This window comes from Suricata suricatta, chromosome 9 (genome assembly GCF_006229205.1).
Source record: "Suricata suricatta isolate VVHF042 chromosome 9, meerkat_22Aug2017_6uvM2_HiC, whole genome shotgun sequence".
Taxonomy (NCBI): domain Eukaryota; kingdom Metazoa; phylum Chordata; class Mammalia; order Carnivora; family Herpestidae; genus Suricata; species Suricata suricatta.
Genome location: NC_043708.1, coordinates 138,776,543 through 138,794,033, shown reverse-complemented (window position 1 = coordinate 138,794,033; position 17,491 = coordinate 138,776,543). Strand labels below are relative to the sequence as shown.

At 62.1% G+C, this 17,491-nt stretch overlaps 2 protein-coding genes across 3 annotated transcripts; one reads left to right on the top strand and one right to left on the bottom strand.

Annotated features, from left to right (window-relative positions):
* Positions 1 to 364: 364 nt before the first annotated feature.
* On the top strand, positions 365 to 2,340 carry LOC115301744 (fibril-forming collagen alpha chain-like). 2 transcript variants are annotated; one of them, XM_029951724.1, is made up of 3 exons: positions 365 to 1,122; positions 1,385 to 1,504; positions 1,860 to 2,340. In XM_029951724.1, the coding sequence occupies exons 1-3, from the start codon at positions 628 to 630 to the stop codon at positions 2,079 to 2,081; spliced, it is 837 nt and encodes a 278-aa protein (XP_029807584.1). In that variant the 5' UTR covers positions 365 to 627; the 3' UTR covers positions 2,082 to 2,340. The 2 variants fall into 2 exon arrangements, with proteins under 2 accessions (XP_029807584.1, XP_029807583.1); XM_029951723.1 differs by having other exon boundaries at positions 1,385 to 2,340.
* Positions 2,341 to 11,503: 9,163 nt separating this feature from the next.
* On the bottom strand, positions 11,504 to 13,115 carry CTXND1 (cortexin domain containing 1). Its single transcript, XM_029952038.1, has 2 exons — positions 12,969 to 13,115; positions 11,504 to 12,083 (listed from the first exon to the last, which is right to left on the bottom strand). Exon 2 carries the CDS (start codon positions 12,019 to 12,021, stop codon positions 11,842 to 11,844), a length of 180 nt encoding a protein of 59 aa, XP_029807898.1. The 5' UTR covers positions 12,022 to 12,083; positions 12,969 to 13,115; the 3' UTR covers positions 11,504 to 11,841.
* Positions 13,116 to 17,491: the final 4,376 nt, after the last annotated feature.

The following is a 17,491-nucleotide window of genomic DNA, read 5'->3' as shown; positions in this document are numbered from 1 at the left end:
GTCAGGACGAATCCCTGGTGGTGACGCAGGCTTCTCATACCGGGATCGTCACGGAGGCCGGGAGACGTGGGGTTTGGGTGGGAATGCTGCAGCGACACGGAGAGCCCGCCGTTCATCACCACGCATGGTTTTCATCCTTATGGCCACCTCATAGCGCCAAAGGCTGCAGGAGCTCCAGCCAGCAGGCCTGCAGTCCAGGCCCGCAGAGAAACAAGATATGGAGGTGGAGGCTGGGCCGGGGGGCGGGGCATCGGTCTCCTCTGCCTGAGCCTTGTCACTTACACAGCCGTCCGGGCCATGCTGCACCCCTCCATTGGCGAGAACCTGGGGTGCCTGGCGGGGGGGGCGGGGGGGGGTCAGCCAGGAGCCCGCAGGCCGGGAACTTCGGCCCTGAGCTGACCGGCTCCTGTGCGGAGTGCTGCTCCCAGTCCTTGCCGGCCTCCGGAGATCCTGTGTGGTGAGGTGGCAGCGGGCCGCCCGGACCCTCCTCCCAGATGAGCTGGGTCCCGCTGCTCGTGCCCGGAGATTGGGAGGCCAGACCCTGCCTGTGTCCCCAGGACCCCCTCCTGGCGCCGGTCCACACGAGCCACCGCCTCTTCCTGGAAGGCCTCACGTCAACACAGCTGCATGCCTGCTGCGCATGCAGGGGGCTCCCCGAGACCGCTGGGGACAGAGGTCAGGGGGGCTCCCCGAGGCCTCCGGCTGGGGACAGAGGTCGGCGGGGCTCCCCGAGGCCGCTGGGTACAGAGGTCAGGGGGGCTCCCCGAGGCCTCCGGCTGGGGACAGAGGTCAGGGGGGCTCCCCGAGGCCTCTGGCTGGGGACAGAGGTCGGCGGGGCTCCCCGAGGCCGCTGGGGACAGAGGTCAGGGGGGCTCCCCGAGGCCTCCGGCTGGGGACAGAGGTCGGCGGGGCTCCCCGAGGCCTCTGGCTGGGGATAGAGGTCGGCGGGGCTCCCCGAGGCCGCTGGGGACAGAGGTCGGCGGGGCTCCCCGAGGCCGCTGGGGACAGAGGTCAGGGGGGCTCCCTGAGGCCTCCGGCTGGGGACAGAGGTCATTTAAATCCTATCGCTCCACTTGGCCCCCTGGCTCCAGAGAATGCTGGCATCAGCCGTCGAAGTCACACGTGGGTCTCCTCGCCGTGCACTTGTGCCTGCCGGGGTGGGGGCGGCAGGTGCTGCGGGGGAATCTGCCGGCTCGGGCTTCGGAGCCGAGGTGCCGGGGTCCACCGGGGTCCATGCAGCCGGGGTGCTGGGTCCCAGGCAGGCCTCTGTGCTCTCCGGTGCGCTTCCGGATCCGGTGCGCTTCCGGTTCCGGAAGGACCCTGGGCGCCCCAGGGGACAAGGGAACCCGTGGGCCTGTGGAAACATATCTGTGTGCGATGACAGGAGACCAGAAACGGCATTCGTGGCCTGATCTTCACCGCGCGTGTCATGAGCCAGAGGCTTCTTGCCCCCGTGGTGGCGCTTGAAGATCTGGGGACAGCGCCCCGGGACAAGCTGCACTGGGTATTTTTGGGTCCCCGGCGGCCGCCAGGCTGCGAGGAGGAGGTGTCCCCAGCAGAATCCACGTCAGACTTGCCCTGGGCAGGAGGGCGAGGCCGGGGGTGTTTCCGGGAGAAGGGGCCCCGGAGGTTACGCTGGGGTGCAGGCTGGACACGGGGACTCCCCACCGCCCTGGGCCCGGCCGGAGCCCGTGTCCCTGTGGCTCACCTCCCCGGGGCGAGGGAGCACGAGCCCCTTGGCCCCGCCCCCCCAACATCGGCTCACCTGCTGCGCAGTCCGGGCTGGGCCGACCGAGACCGTGGGTCTGAGGACAAGGGGGCGTTAGCGTTTTCGTGTTGGTGACGACTCCGTCTTAAAGATCCTGTGGTCGGAGAAGACGGGACAAACAGGCAGAGAGGGACCGACGCGGGGCGTGGCTGACCACAGTGAACAGACCCCACCGACCCCCGGGTGCCCTCAGGGATGGGACAGAAGGCCCGAGAAGACCCTCAGACCACCCCTCACGACGGAGACTCGCCACCCAGGAAGGAACCCCTGGCCCCCAGAGTCCTCGGCCAGTAAGGAGGACCAGGACCTGTGAGCGGGGACCCTCGCCCGCTGCCACCGGCGGTCCCTCCCAGTGTCCCCTCGTGACAGGGCTTCCCTGCCATCTGTCCGAGCTCCTGCTGTCACTCCCTCCTGCCGCTGCCTCTTGGGGGCCTCTCCGCGTTCTTCGAGGCCGCGGGACGGGACCCCGGGTGCTGTGGGGAAACACCTGCATCAACTCCTCACACAGATTGATCTCAAAAGTGGTTATGCTTTCATTTTTGTTCTTTCTTTAATTTGGAGGCATTTTAAAAAGATTTTTTAAAGTTTATTCACTTATTTTGAGAGAGAGAGAGAACAAATGGGGGAGGGGCAGAGAGAGAGAACGTGAGAGAGAATCCCCAGCAGGCTCCACGCTGTCAGCACAGAGTCTGGCGCGGGGCTCGACCCCACGACCTGTGAGATCATGACCTGAGTCAAAATCGAGAGTCCGACGCTCAACCGACTGAGCCCCCCAGGGGTCCCTGGAGGCATCTATTTTCTGACGACCTCAGGAAAAATCAGTGTGGCAGGATTGCCTTCCAAAGTGTGACTCTGTTTCCTGAATATGCCCCTCTCTGCTCCCCGGGCAGTGCCCCCGGCCTGAGGGTGAGAAGGGAAGACTCCCAGGAGCCCCTGGTCCACGGGAGACGCACCGTGTGTGCTCCCTGGCAGGTCTGTTTGTTTTTCATGGCCTCGTGGACGGATCAGACTGTGCCAGGGGCTACCCCCACCCACCCCGGGGCAGCGAGTCCTTCCCTGAGGGGGGTGGGGATGGAACATGTCCGTGTCTGCCAAGGACTTGACCCCAGACACAGACAGCAGCTGTCTGTGAAGATGGAGCCCCCGAGGGCAGAGTCAGTGGCTGCCCCTGGAAGTTTCTAGTCCCTAGCACAGCCCCCCCCCGCCCGGCACACAGTAGGCTCTCCAAATACACTGGATGAACGAGTGAATGAATTTGGGGAGGTCCCTGGGGACAGGATGAGGTTGTCCTCAGATCCACGCCCGAACCAGGGGACCTGGAGGCTCCCTTCTGCCCCGATGCTCCAAGGGGCAAGTGCACCTGTTAGATAAAACCCTCCTCCTGCCCCGCCCCGCCCCGCCCTGCCGTGCTGGTGACAAGACCAAATATTTGCAGAGCCGTCTGTGGTTTCTCTGTGGTTGACAATGGGCAACATAGCAAACGATGATTTATTTTTCTTTGCTTTAATTGAAGTGTAATTAACATCCAGTGTCCGGTTGGATTCAGGCAAACAGCACAGTGATCCGTCACTTCCCTGCGTCACGCGGGGCCCATGGCCGGCGCTGTTGTGGTCCCTCTGTGTCACCCCGCCCCCGCCCTCCGGCGACCACCAGTCCGTTCCCTGCATCGAGCAGAAGGGTGTGATCGCGGCCCTTGGACAGTGCCGGTGATCTGGCATGACCGTAAACGACCTACGAGCTCATGAATTGTTTCGTAAATATTTCTCCAAAACGTTTTAAATCTTATCGCCTTAATTTCATTGGAATCACGGACTATTTTGTCATAGCCAAGCTTTCCACACGATTTTGGCTTTCTCGACTGACAAATCTCTGTGATTAACAAGTAAATCAAACCACACTCAGAGTATACAAAAGGCAAATTTCTTCGCAAAAACTCTTGCTGTTAAAAATGGCAAAATTAAATTCATTTTATGTGCATTTCCCCCGTTTTCTTCGATAATATTCAGATTTCCCGCTAAAATTAAAGGCACGATATAAATTACCATCGAGGAACGTTAACATTTCATGTCAAAGAACACGTCCACATCCCCTTACGCACTTCCCACGAGCGCTGTTTGCAGCCCTCGGGTCCGGGCCCCGGCAGGGCGGCGAGAACACCAGGCCGCCTTGTGTCTCCGGAAGCACAAATGGGAAAAAGAGCGAGGAAGCGGAGATTTGGTGCCGCTGGGAGACGCCCCGGGTTTGGGCGAGAACCGGTTGCGTCCCGGCTGCGAGTATTGAAGGAGCGCCCGCCTCCGCCTCCGTGCAGCCCGCCGGTGTTTGTCACGGGAGGGGCACTGAGGGTGCAGGTTGGGTGACGCCAGGCGGACTCGCAGGGGACAGAGGTGTCCCTGCGACCCCTGCGGGAATGTGTGCCTGTCTGTCTGTCATCGCTGGGCCCTGGGAAGCACGAGTCCCGGGGAAGGGCCGCTCACCCTGCTCTGTGGGCCCTACGTTGTCTCTGGTGTTTTGAGAACGGAAGACACGTGTCCGTCTCGGGCACGGAGGGGAGCGGCCGAGCTGACACCGGCTCCGGGACTTGGAGCATCCAGGGGAGACGGGCCGTGGCACGCGGGGGAGGGGGCTTCTTGGGGGCAGGGCTGCGCGTCACTCCTACCCGCGTCCTCGCCGGGCACGCGGAGCTGCTCAGAGCGCGGGGGCGTTGTCCCCACACAGGCCCCGTTCTCACGGCTCCCGGCTCAGCGCCAGCCTCTCAGGTCGGAGAGGACGGGTCGTGTGCGCAGGGTGTCGCGGCTCCGACCGTGGAGCCCGGGCCCCCACCTCCGGCGCGTCCGGTCCCTTAGCCCGGGGTCACCGCTGCAGCCCCAGGGTCACCGCTCTAGCCTCGGGGTCACCGCTGCAGCCCCCGGGTCACCGCTCCAGCCCCGGGGTCACTGCTGCAGCCCCGGAGTCACCGCTCCAGCCTCAGGGTCACCGCTGCAGCCCTGGGGTCACTGCTGCAGCCCCATTCTGCTTACGGCGAGGCCCCGCATCTCCCTGCAGCCCGGGCTGACCGGTGCGCCGCGGGGGTGCCCGTGGGCGAGGGTGCTGCCCGGCCACTTCTGCCTGCGCCCCGACTGAAGGGTCGTCAGCTCTGTGGACCCCTCACTCTGCGTGTCAGGCCAGAAGACGCCCTTTTCTTGGAGGAGGGAATGAATTCCCAGCACATGGCCAGGCTGCCCTGCCTCTGGTGCGGGGGGGGGGGGGGGGGGGGCACGGGCACAGAGGCCCAGGGGCATCGAAGGACACCTGTCCCGTCCGTCCTCTTCCCCAAACACTCAAAGTCCGAAAACTCGTTCTGGGGGTGCCTGGGGGCTCAGTCGATTAAGTGTCTGACTCCGGCTCAGGTCATGATCTTACTGTTGGTGGATTCAAACCCCAGGTCGGACTCTGTGCTGGCAGCTCAGAGCCTGGATCCTGCTCCAAGTCTGTGTCTCCCTCTCCCTGCCCCTCCCCTGCTCACACTCTGTCTCTGTGTCTGTCTCTCTCCAAAATAAACACTAAAAAGAAAAAGAAAAAAAGAAAACTGGTTTTGGTGCAGGAGCGGGGCCACGCCCCAGGTCTGTCTGCCAGAAACACCAGGGGCCGTCCGTCTCTCGGGCCTTCCCTGCCCTGCCGTGTCCCGGCAGGCCACCTCCGTGGGGACATCACGCAGGCTCCTGTCCTCTGGCTCCCGGCTGACGGGGACCGCGGAGGCACAGGCAGGCGGATGCAGAAGGTGAAAGGGGCCCGGGTATTGGTTCTCCTCCCCGCGCCCTCTGGGCCATGGATTGCGGGGCTGTGTCCCCCGTGTTCCTCTGCCCGTGGCTCACGGCTCCTGCAGGCGGTGTGGCCGGTGCCCTTGCTGGACTCCGGTGCCACCATTCCCTCCCCAGGCAATCGGTGGCAGTGGCTTCTCGCGGTCCCCGACCCTGGGTAATTCCCGTCACTTGCTGGCGCTCTCAGTGTCTACACTTCTGCAAATAGTCCCTCAACTAAGCCCTCCTCCATGGACGGGGCCCCAGGAGTGTCCCTGGCGTGCCGCAGAGGAAGGAGTTTGGCTCCCGGCAGACGGGGGTGTGGGTGCAGGTGGGTCTGTGCAGCTGGCTCAGCCCCCACCGCCCCTGCACAAACCTCCCCGAGGGCCCCGAGCGCCATCCCGTCAGGCAGGCGTCAGGGGTGTGTTCGGAGGGTCCAGGCCTCCTTGAAGAGCCTTCCTCCAGGCCGGACGGGACGAAGAAGATGCCGGCCTGGCGTGAGGCCCCCAGACTTCGCTGAGACGGGGTTTTGGGGGCTGGGCGGGGCCAGGCAGTGGTGCCGGGGCCCGACGGCTCAGGCCGTGTCTGGGGCGGCAGGCACCACGTGCAGCCCTCACCGTCCCCGGTAGGAGAGTCAGGGCCACCAGCCCCTACAGGATTCCGGAGGCGGGGTGCAGGGCCTTCCTGGGGACCTGCGTGTGGGCGGGCACCTTTGAAAAGGCCTTGGCCGTGAAGACATCCGCTTGGACGTGGAGGCCGCGAGCAGCTCCGACAACGCGGGCACTCCCTCGCCGAGGCTCATCTGGTGCCCGTCGTTCCCGGGGACGCAGCCTGCCCGCCCGGAGGTCAGCACTCGGCCCCTGACACGCACCCTTCCCGGAGGGCACCGTGGGAGACAGGCCAGCCTGCCCAGAGCTGGGAGAGGCCCGTGCTCGGTGGGGGCTTGCCCTCCCCCCTCCCCCTCCCCCCTCCCCGGCGCGTCTCACCAGACCCCACCGGCCCGGAGGGCTTCTCGGTGGAGGCGGCGTGGGCTGCTGCCCCTGGAATTACGGAGGTACCGGCGCGATGGCAGTTCTGACCGTCCTCGGAAGACTCCGTGAGGGAGGCCGCCGATGGAATGCAGCATCGGCCAGTAAACCGGAGGCCAGGGGGTGCCGTCTTCCCCGACCCGCAAGGTCCTGGTCCGGGAGCTGAGGGAGGGGGCAGAAGTGAATCCCCCCACGACTCGACCTCACAACCCCTGTATGGAACATCTGCTTTTCACCCTTCTCTCCTCGGACTTGGTGGCTTTGAAAATTATTCGTGAGGCTGGGGCTCCTGGGGGCTCAGTCGGTTGAGCGTCCGACTTCGGCTCAGGTCATGATCTCGCGGTTTGTGGGTTCGAGCCCCGTGGGGGGCTCTGTGCTGACAGCTCGGAACCTGGATCTGCTCCGGATTCTGTGTGTTCCTCTCTCTCTGCCCCTCCCCCAGGGGTACTCAGCTGTGGGTCTGTCAGGTTAGACCGGACTCTGGGGCAGAGAAGGGCTCGCTGCGCCCACCCCACTAGCCATGGGGAGGCGGGCCCCTTCCACACCGCGGGGCCAGCAGGACTGGTTCCCTGGGGACCCCCGTCCCATGCCCCCCACTTCTGCAGGTCTGAGGTTGGGTGAACTCAGATTCTGAACAGACTCTTCAGCATGGCTGACGGTCTCCGTCCTGACAGCACGGCTCCAGCGGGGTGGCCCTGGCGCATCTGAGCGTCCCCCAAGCGGGGCCTCGCGCCCTTCCGCATGCTCTGTGGGGCTGTTGAAGCTGGCGACCCAAAGAAGCCAGGGCACCAGGACTTTGGGTCCTCCATAGACGAGGACTGGACTTCCCACAGATGGAATAGTCCCGAGAGCCCAGGGAACGCAGGAGGTGGGGGGACGTGGAGAAGGTGCTGGAAAATGACCCCAGGCTTCTCAACCCGGGCCTGGCAGCAGCCCCAGAGGGGAGGGCTGGAGCGGCTGAGTGTTACATGGACTGTTCCGGTCACTCCCCCGGAGGCGGGTAAGGTCCAGGTGGGCAGTGGGACCAGGTCGACATTGCCCCTCCCCCACCCAGCCAATATGGCGGTCGGTGGACTTTGTTTCCCCTCCATGGAGGGCATATGATCTTTCCCCTTCCAGGCGAAGTTCATGACCAGATACTGAGCGCCAGTAGGGGTGGGTTCGCTTGTTCTATTTCCTCTGCTCCAGCAGGCTACCGTATGAACCACCCCCCCTCCCCCCGCCCCAGGACCCCTGACCACTAGGCTCTGGTGCTTCGGCTGGTGTTAGATCCGGGGAGAGACTGGCTGCGGGGCCGGGTTCAGAGAGCGAGGTGTGTGCTTCCCCCCACGTTCTTGCTGCCGGGCTGCGGTTTGGGCACGAGTTTTAACCGTCTCCCTGTGGCCATGGCTCCCGCCACGGTTCAGAACCGTCCTTCCCCTTGTCACGTCAGGCCAGGCTGCTCATGGCTGTACCCCGGGGCCCGCGTGGTGCTTCTCCAGCCCGTGTCGTGTCCCTCAACCCTGCCGGGCTCTACATACTCTCTTGTGGAGCCCTCGGAGCGTACACACTTCAGGTGCGCCCTCTCCTGCCGGGACGCCGACTGAGTCTGGTCCCAGATGGAAACCCTGAGGGGGGAGGGGGCGCCCAGCTGGTGACCGTCGGGGGCGGGCACAGCTGAGGCTGTCTGCCCCTGGATGCAGACAGCCCGTGGTGGGACAGAGTGTCTGGACGTGCAGGTGGGGGCCCGGGGAGCTGGGCAAGGGCACCTGTCCGCAGACCGGGCCGTGGCCCCGGGGGCCCCGGGCTGTCCTCCATCCTGGGCCGCAGGGCTGGTCCTCAGTGGTGAGGCCGTGGGGCCTGAGACCACACCGGGCTCGGTGGTCCCCTCCATCTGGTGCTGGGAAGCAGGACAGGATCTCCGTGGGTGGGGTTAACCTCGAGTCCGGGGTCAATGTCATGGGCAAGGGCCACCCGGGTCTTTCAATTCAGTAACACCACACACTCAACTGAATAGTTGGAAAAGATCGAATAGACGGTGGAACGGACACTCCAGGCTGGTAAGGCTCGCGGCCCATCTGTGCGTCCTCCGGGGCCGTGTCTCCTGCCGACTGTCCTTCTAGGCTCCTGCTTCTGCCCGCCCTGCCCCCTTCTAGACGGCATTCCCCCCGCACTGCCCCCCCACACAGATGTCTTCACTGTCCCCAACACCGCTGACGTGAAGGGGGCTGTGGATCAGACTTCACGGGGGGTCGGCGGGACGGGCTGGGCTGCAGCAGAACCCAGGCCGGCGGCCATGCGAAGGCTCCTCCGGAAAGCCCGTCCCCGTTCTGTGCAGCGGGGAGTTTCTCTCTGGTCATAGTGTCCCTTTGGCCTGGAGCTGTGGCCAACGTCACAGGCCTCTCTGTCTCCTCTCTGCCAGCTTCCGGTCTTCAAGACCACAGCTCGTTTCTTTTGCTAGACAGTCTCTCTCTCCATCTGCAACCCCAGAGCTCACCTTAACTAGCCACCCGCTTAGACCCGTGTCCCCGGCCTGTGGGTTTCTTAGGTGGGGGGTGTCCCCGCTGTTCTGAGCGAGCTCTCCGAGTGTGTCACGCCGTCTCCATCCTTCTGTGGTCTCCTGGCACGTGCAGAATATGGGACTAGCACAAGTACCTCCTAATGGAGCGTGGGCCGTGAGGGGCACGCGCTGGACGGCACGTTCATGGCCGCTCCGACGTGCCCGGGAAGGCGGAGGCAGACACATGCCGCGAGGTGACGGTAGGAGAGAGCAGGAGCTTAGACTGTGTAACTGATGACGTTTATAAAAAAATATATCTTGCACTTGGGCCAGGATTAGAAGGGGGCGTGTGGATACACAATGAAAATCACTGTTTCACTGGAGACTTGGGGGGGGCGATTTTTTTTATTTTTCATCTTTTCTGAAATATTATTCCCTCGCCACCAAAAAAACCAAAAACAGCAACAACAAAACACAAGTCCAGAGAGAGGGTGGGAAATACTGCAGATCTAAGTGTGGGAAAGACTGAAGCAGGACGTGGGGTCCCGGGGGCCACACTTCTCAGACTCCGGTGTGCTCAGCTTGCACGAGGCGGACCTCGCCCCCAGATTCCTGGGTGCCACCCCTGGGGACGCCGGCCCCACCGGTCGGGGGTGGGCCCGGAGTTCTGGACCCCCAGGCGCCCCTCACCTCTGCAGACACATTGCCGCGGCTGGGCGCCCGGCCCTGCCCTTACCCCGAGGCCTGTCAGGTGTCCCCAGCGAGGTCTGCCTTGTGACCAGGGCTCTTTTATTAGCTGATGGGGGGCTGGCTCGCAGTCACATCGTGAATCTGTGCTGCTGGGCATCTCACAGAAGTGCTGAGTGTCCCTGAGGTAGGCTGCAGGGTGGAGGCTGCTGCTGGGCCTGAGGCAATGCACAAGGTCCCTGTTCTAGAACCTTCTCTCAGACAGAGCCTCCAGTGCATCTTGGTCCACTGCCTTTCCCAGCTGTCCCTGTGTGCATCCCACGTAGCGTGTGCGTGTACATGTGCATGTGCATGGGGGGCGGACAGCTGGACAGGCCTTGGAGTGTGCCTGAACAGCCACAGCCTTGTCCACTTTCAGGGGTCACCTGGTGGTGACCGTGCTTTGGAAACCTGTCTCCCAGGTGGCCTGGGCTGCCGTGGGGCCCAGAGCAGGGGTGCAGGTGAGGGGATGGGAGTATTGGGTTTCTTCACAGGTGCAGGTCTGTACCGACAGGGTGGCTGACCACGCCTTGCAGGGACGGCATAAATGCTTTGGGGGGAGGGGCTTCAGACGGTCTAGCCTGACTTCATACCACATGTGCTTAAACAGATGACAGTGACAATCGTGTAAATCAGTAGACACCCCATCCCTTGAGGTCAGGTGCTGGGAGAGGCTGCTGTGAGTGTCCCTCCGACCAGGGGTCCCAGCCGGGAGATCTGGTTTGGGGAGCAGCCCCGGGAGGTCGAGGGCTCCAGGCTCTGCAGGGACGGGGTCCCGGAGCCTCCACGGCCCGGCTCACACCCTGGAGGAGTCGTGAAGGACACGGTGTCGGCCCGTGCTCCTCCGTTCTGTCCTCACAACAACCTTGTGAGGTAGACGTTACGCCCTCGTGTTACAGAGGAGGGAACTGGGGCTCAGAGAGGCTAACGGAGTTGTTTGGGGGTCACATAGTGAGGAAAGAAAGGAGCCAGGACTTGGGACCAGTGTTTCGGGCTCTGTGTTCTTGCCACAAGGTCACAGACATAGATGGCGGGGGGGGGGGGGGGGGGGGGGGGGGGGGGGGGGGGGGGGGGAAGGCCCTGGGAACAGTCACATGACCAACCTGTCCCTTGACCCCGCAGCACGGGGGGCTCACACTGCACGGACTGCAGGCTTCCCCTCCCTGTCAGGACGCGAGGGGACGAGGCCCAGGGGGGTGGCCCGACTCGCTCCAGGCCACACAGCCTCTGGGTGACTGGGGACGGGACCTGTAGGTGGTGGCGGAAGAGCTAGCAAGCACAATCACACGTGTGTGTGGAGCGTGGCGGGGCCGCTGCTGGGGCCTCTGCACTCGGGGCGGCCGCGGGGGCATCTGATGGGACTCGAGGGCCGCACTCTGGCAGGAGGCCGCACAACATCATGCCTAGGCAGAACTGGACTCTTTAGAAAAACGTGTAAAAAAAAAGGCCTGGGAGAAATATATCAAAATGGTGGCTTTGGGGAGGTGGGATTATAAGTGTTATTTTCCCCTTTTCTTCTATTTTTCTATTTTCCCAAGCTTCCAAAATGCACATTTCATTTATGACAGGAAAAATAGACCCCCCTGTGTTTTAGTTAAAAAAACAAACAAACAAACACCGCTGGAAGCAGCGCCGGGCCTGTGAGAGGGCGGCCTCTCCGCGCCCGCCCCGCCCCCCCTCCCCCGGGCTCGGGGTCAGCCGGCACCTGCCCCGGGCCGTCGGGCCAGTGCGTGGGCTGCTTCGCATGTTCAGGGCAGACGGCGTCCCCACAGCGAGGGCGCCGTCGTGTGTCGCCGCGTGTCTGCCCCGCATCCAGTCCCAGCAGGCGCACAGGAACCGGAGACAGGGGCCACCTCGTCATCCCACAGCGAGTCCCCGCGCCAGACGGGCCTCTGCGGGCCTCTGGGGCCCGTGCCGTCGTCATGTGCAGGACGGCCCACCCCGAGCCCCCAGGGCACCCCGCACACTCCCTCTGGGGCCCCAGGGGGAGCAGGCGCGGCTCCGGCTCCGCGGGCTCGCAGGCGGGTGGCCAGGGGACACGGCGACCCCGTCCCCCGCTCGGCCTCAGTCGTCCAGGTGCTGCTCCTCCCAGGTAGACGTGGGGATGGCGCTGTACGGGTCCATGATGACCTTGGCGCAGCGAATGATCATGACCACGAGGAACAGGCAGAGAAAGACGAAGCAGGCCAGGGTCAGCCCTTTGTCCACGTCCACGTAGACAGGCTCGGGCGTGGGCTCCTCCATGTCTGGGCTGCGGGTGCGGGCTCCTCCTCCAGCTCGGGGTCCACGGGTACCATTTTCCAGCCCTGCGGGGAGGCGGGGCCGTGGGGGAGGCGGGGCCTGCGGGAGGCGGAGCCTGCGGGGTGGCGCCTGCGGGAGGCGGGGCCGCGGGGGAGGTGGGGCTAAAGCCGGGCCTGCGGTGGGGGTCACGCCCCTGGAGGGACCACTTGCCGCCCAGCCGCTCCTGAGGGTGAGAGGGGCCAGGGACACGTGCATCCTTTCAAGGACCCGGCCCCTAAGCTCCTGGGCGACCGAGGTCTGTGGCGGTGCCGCCCCTGCATGGGGGAGAGGTGACCGAGGATGGAGCTCCCGCACTTGCCCTCGCCACCCCGGGACCCCCGGGGAAGGGCGTTATCATGATGCTTACAGGTCTGCCCAGCCCCGACCTCGGGTGATCAGAGCGTTACAGAATCGGAATGTTGAGTGTTACTGGAGCGGAATGTTGAACAGACCGGATGGACAGACTCCGGGAGAGCCCCTGTACTGAATGGGGAACCCAGGGAGGGTCTGCGTCCAACCCCCACCGAGGGGCAGGGACCCACCTTGTGGGGGAACCCAAGATGACTGTCCGAATGCCTTCCCCTCCCTGCAGCGGTGGTGATAAGGCCAGGGGGGACCAGGTTGGGGGTGCACTCCGTGGTCCCTGGGGCCCACCCCCCCGGGGCAGGGAGGCCATGCTCTTTTGAAGGGGGCTCCTGGGGCAGGCTGCTGCCTCCGCACCCGTGGCCTCCGCAGGCCTTTCTCTCCGATGGTGGGAGGCAAAGTGGGGACCTGCCCCCCCCCCAGACTTAAGGACGACACAGAGGCGAGCCTTGGGCTGGCACTTCCTGCATATCCGTCACCACCGGTAACCATGCGTCCCCCTCGCTCAGACCGTGTCTCCCTTACCGCCATCCCCAGAGGGCACCGACCTGCTGGTCAGAGCAATCACCCCATCAGCAGGGCCGCCGGCTGGGCCCACACTCCGGGCCGGGCTGCTCCGGGAGGGGGTTGGCCAGTCGTGACTACGGGGAGCCAGCAACAGCGGCTTTCACTCAGGAGCATGCACCTGCGAGGGCGACAGCTGCAACAGAGCAGGACAGGGACACGTTACTTCCCGAGGCACCCGGCCCCAGCACCATCTGGGCCGGAAGGACGGGCCTGGGGGGCCCTCACTGGGCATGGTGCTGGGGGCTGATCACCATTCTAATGCTGCTTTTCTCTCCTTTCTTGTAAAAGTTTTGGTGTTTTAGGGGCACCTGGGTGACTCAGTCAGTTGAGCATCTGACTCTTTAAAATACTTTTTTTAGACTTTTTTTTTTTGAGAGAGAGAGTGGGTGAGGGGCAGAAAGAGAGGGAGACACAGAATCCAAAGCAGGCTCCTGGCTCTGAGCACAGAGCTCCACGCGAGGCTCAAACCCACGGACCGTGAGATCATGACCTGAGCTGAAGTCGGACGCTCAACCCACTGAGCCACCCAGGTGCCCCAGCATCTGCCTTTCCATCTCAGCTCAGGTCTTGATCTCAGGGTTGTGAGTTCAAGCCCACGCTGGGCTCTACACTGAGCATGAAGCCTACTTAAAAAGTAAATATATTTCAAAAATATTAAATAAAATAAAAATTCCGGTGTTTCAAGACTTTTTGTAAAATGTACATCACATAAATTTACTACAGTGACCATTGTTGACTGTGCATTTCAGGGGCGCTAAGGACATCTACACATCGGGCCACCGCCCCTGCTATCTGTCTGCTCAATTCTACATCCTGCAAAACTGAAACTTGGTCACCATCCAACAGCCGGCCCCCGGCACCCACCCCCTCCTTTCTGTCTCTGTGCACCTGACTCCTCTCCGGACCTCATGTGGGCGGAACTCTCGGTCCCTGTCCCTTTCTGGCCGGATCCCTGCACTCGGCATCCTGTCCTCCAGGCTCCTCCGGGTGGCAAGATTCCAGTCCCTTCCTCCACGGACGGGGAGTTGGGTTGCTTCCCTTCCTTGGCTGTGGCAGACAGTGCTGCTCTGACTGTGCGCACAGATCCCCCGGAGACCCTGCTCTGTTCCTGGCGCTGCACCGATCCAGAGCCCAAGTGCTGGACCCATGCCAGCCTGTTGACATCTGTCATCCTTTTTTCTCTTGGATTTTGGTCTCTTTTTTGACCTTAGAAACACAGAGTTGAGATAAATACTGTATTTGTTTGTCTGCTTTTAATTTTCAGTTTGTTTGTGACTTTTCCGTCATCTCCTCTTTCTCGGTTCTCCTCTGCCGCCTGATTTCAGTCACTAGTATTAGCTCTTGGTTGTTTCTGTGTTCTTCGCTGTGCTTGCGTGGCTGTAACTGAATGATCAACGCTAAATATTTTTATTCCCAGTTATTCCAGACGGAGGAATTTGGGAGCTCATTCCCATTTCCACCGTCTTTCCCTATTCTTTGCGTTTCAGTCGGTTCTGTTGCCTTAAGTCAGGAGAGTACATCACCCACATATTGTTTTCATCTGTGGTTTCCGGTTCCACACGTTCAGGACTCGCCTGGTCCGTCCGCTGGGATTCCCGTCACGCAGACGTCCTCCGGCGCGGCTGACCTGTCGGCTTCTCTGGAGGTGTAGGACCTTTCCTCTGGCTACCTTAGAGATCTGCTCCTCGTCTTCGCTGGCTGTGGATGTGCCTGCACGCCTCTTCCTCCTCCCCGTACTACTTATGCTGCTCAGTCTCATTTCACATCCGGTCGATTTTTTAAAACGTTTGGTCCTTCCCCTCTTCAAATACTCATCTTTCCTGTCTTCTCTCTTTCCCCTTTCTGGCTCTCCAAGCACACGTGGATTTTTCATTATGTCGATTTGTCTGTTACACTTTATTTCTGTATTTTTTTCTTTTTATGCTGTTGTCCGAACACTTTCAACCGAACTACCTTCCGGTCCATTAATTTTTCCTTCTACTGTATCCAGTTAGCTGCTCAATCTGTCTATTCAAATTTTCATTGAAATCGCACTTTTCCAGTTGTATAACTTCCCTTTGATCCTTTGAAAAGACTCCCAGCTCCCCAGTGGGATTTTCCACCGTGTCACCATCTTCTTGAACACATTAATCACGACTTTTCAAATACCACGTTTGAGAACTCCAGCGTCTGGGTCATCTGTGGGTCTGCCTCTGCTGTTTTTTCTTTCTTTTGGTTCCGTTTCTTTTTTTCTTTTTAATTGTTTTTAACGTTTATTTATTTTTGAGAGAGAGCGTGGGAGGGGCAGAGAGACAAAGGATCTGGAGCACAGAGCCTGAGGCGGTGCTCGAACTCAAGTGGGAGATCATGGCCTGCGTTGAAATCCAGAGTCGGCGGCTCCACCGACTGAGCCCCGCAGGCGCCCCTGTGGATCTCGTGGTCCTCCTGGTAACGGTCTCGCTGGGACGTGCCGCGCCGAGAGGACCACTGCCGTGTCTCCGTGTCTCCGCCGACGCGCCCCGGGCACACCGGCTCCCTGCACGCGGCGGGAAGCGGCTGGGCTCCAGGCAGGTGAGCCGGGCCAGGATGGAGCTGAGCCCACGCAGGTGCCGCTCACGTCCCGGCAGCCAGGCTGGTGACCGCTCTGCTCCGACACCACTTCCGCGGTCTTGCGCTCCAGGGCGCCGAGGCGAGAGGCCGGAGTTTCCGGGGGCTGTTTCTTGGCATGCCTGAATTCTTCTAGATCTCCTGCCCAGCTCCTGAGACCGACGGATGGGGTGTGAGGTGACCTGCTCAGGACGACTCAGCAGCTGGTGTCTGACCCTCGGCAAGGGCAGGAAACCTGGGCAGGCCTGTCGTTAGCGGACAGCCACGCACGATCCTGTGGAAGCCCGGCCGGTGGTGAGGACGCATGGGTCTGGCCAGAGCTCTGTTCCTTTGCTGGGATTTTGAAAGGCGTTCGCTGTTGCAGCCTTGTTGTGACGGGAAAACTGTGACAGCGACTGAATGTCACTACCGGAGCGGGTAACGCTGTCACGGCCCGTTTCTGTGTCAGGAGATACTCTGAGGCCGTTAAAAAGACGTGTGCACGTGCACACACACAAATGGGGTCTAAGAAATTTTGTTAAGTGAAAGAGTTGAGGACCGATCCTTCAAAAATGACGTAATTTGTATGAAGTGAAAAGAACGTTTAGAGACCCACACGGACGCAGCACGGTCAGGGGTAGGATGTTGTGCCCTGCTCACGGCTCCGCCAAGACCTGCTCCTGCGTCACTTGTTGGGGAGATTTGAGAAAAGTGCAAACGAGAGGCACCTGGGCGGCCAGTCAGGCGAGCGTCCGGCTTCGGCTCAGGTCAGGATCTCACGGTTCGTGGGTTCGAGCCCCGCGTCGGGTTCTGTGCTGACAGCTCAGAGCCTGGAGCTGCTTCAGATTCTGTGTCTCCCTCCCTCTCTGCCCCTCCCCTGCTCATGCTCTCTCTGTCTCTCAAAAATAAATAAGTGTTAAAAAAATTTTTTTTAAGTGCAATTGAAGTTATAATTAGTGCCTACGTTTCCATCACGCAGAATTTGTATCTGTTACCTAAACATATTTGCTTTCTCGTTTCCCCCAGAAACACACCCTCTCCTGTGACCCCTGACCCACGGAGGCATCCGGCCACGCTGCAGGGATGCGGTCTCGAGTCGGGGGTGCACTTTCCATCCCTGGCGTTCCCGGAAATCCTAGAGCTCCTCAGACCGAACTCTGGAAACACATCCAGTTCACACGCGGAGACTGGAGTGCGGGAGAGGGAGTTTTCTGGGTCTTGGAGCAGTGGCAGCAGACCTCAGATCAGGCCCGCCTTCTGCCCCCGCCGCGGCTGTGCGTGGGCTCTGGGGGGGCGCCCAGGGAAGCTGGCTATGCTGGATGCTCGCGGCAGGACCCAGTCCAGCCTCCAGACACAGACTCCGTGCCCCCAGACCGGGGTCTGCCTCACAGGGTCGTCAGACACCCTGCACAGACCTGGGAGAGAGCCTTCTGACCACCTCTGTCCTGTCTGGGGCTGGGCCGGGGCTCCAGGGCCTGGCAATGTGCCCCAGCAGAGTATCCACGTTTTCTGGATCCTTCTGGCTGGGACGGGTGCCAAGGATGTGCACTCAGAAAAGCAGCTTCGCCTTTCCGCCCGCCAGATGGAGTGGGCTCATTAACCTTAATTACCGGGCGGGCGCACGTTCCCTGCAGCTCCGTCTCGGGTGAGGACACGACACCCGGGAGACAGTGTGCCGCGGAAGTCAGCCGGTGACGGGGCGGGGGCCGGCCCTCCCGGAGGCTCAGCGCCCCGGCGTCACGGGGCTGTCCTTGAGCCCGGCCGCGCCAGCCGAGGCTCCCTCTGCCGCCCGCTCTGGGAGGCTGGCCGTGAACTTGCGGCAGAGGCAGGGGGTCTGGTGGGACCCCGGGGATGTGGCCGCTGGGCTGCAGACTCGGCGCAGCGCGGCCTTGGGAGCGCCGGGGCAGATCCGCGCGGAGGGACCCCTGCCGGACGCCGC

Coding starts and splice junctions, on each gene's coding strand:
- CTXND1 (XM_029952038.1), bottom strand. CDS start 12,021: ATGGAGGAGCCCACGCCCGAGCCTGTCTACGTGGACGTGGACAAAGGG.
- LOC115301744 (XM_029951723.1), top strand. CDS start 628: ATGCCTGCTGCGCATGCAGGGGGCTCCCCGAGACCGCTGGGGACAGAG. Junction 1,123..1,384: donor ATCAGCCGTCGAAGTCACAC/GTGGGTCTCCTC, acceptor GTGCGATGACAG/GAGACCAGAAACGGCATTCG.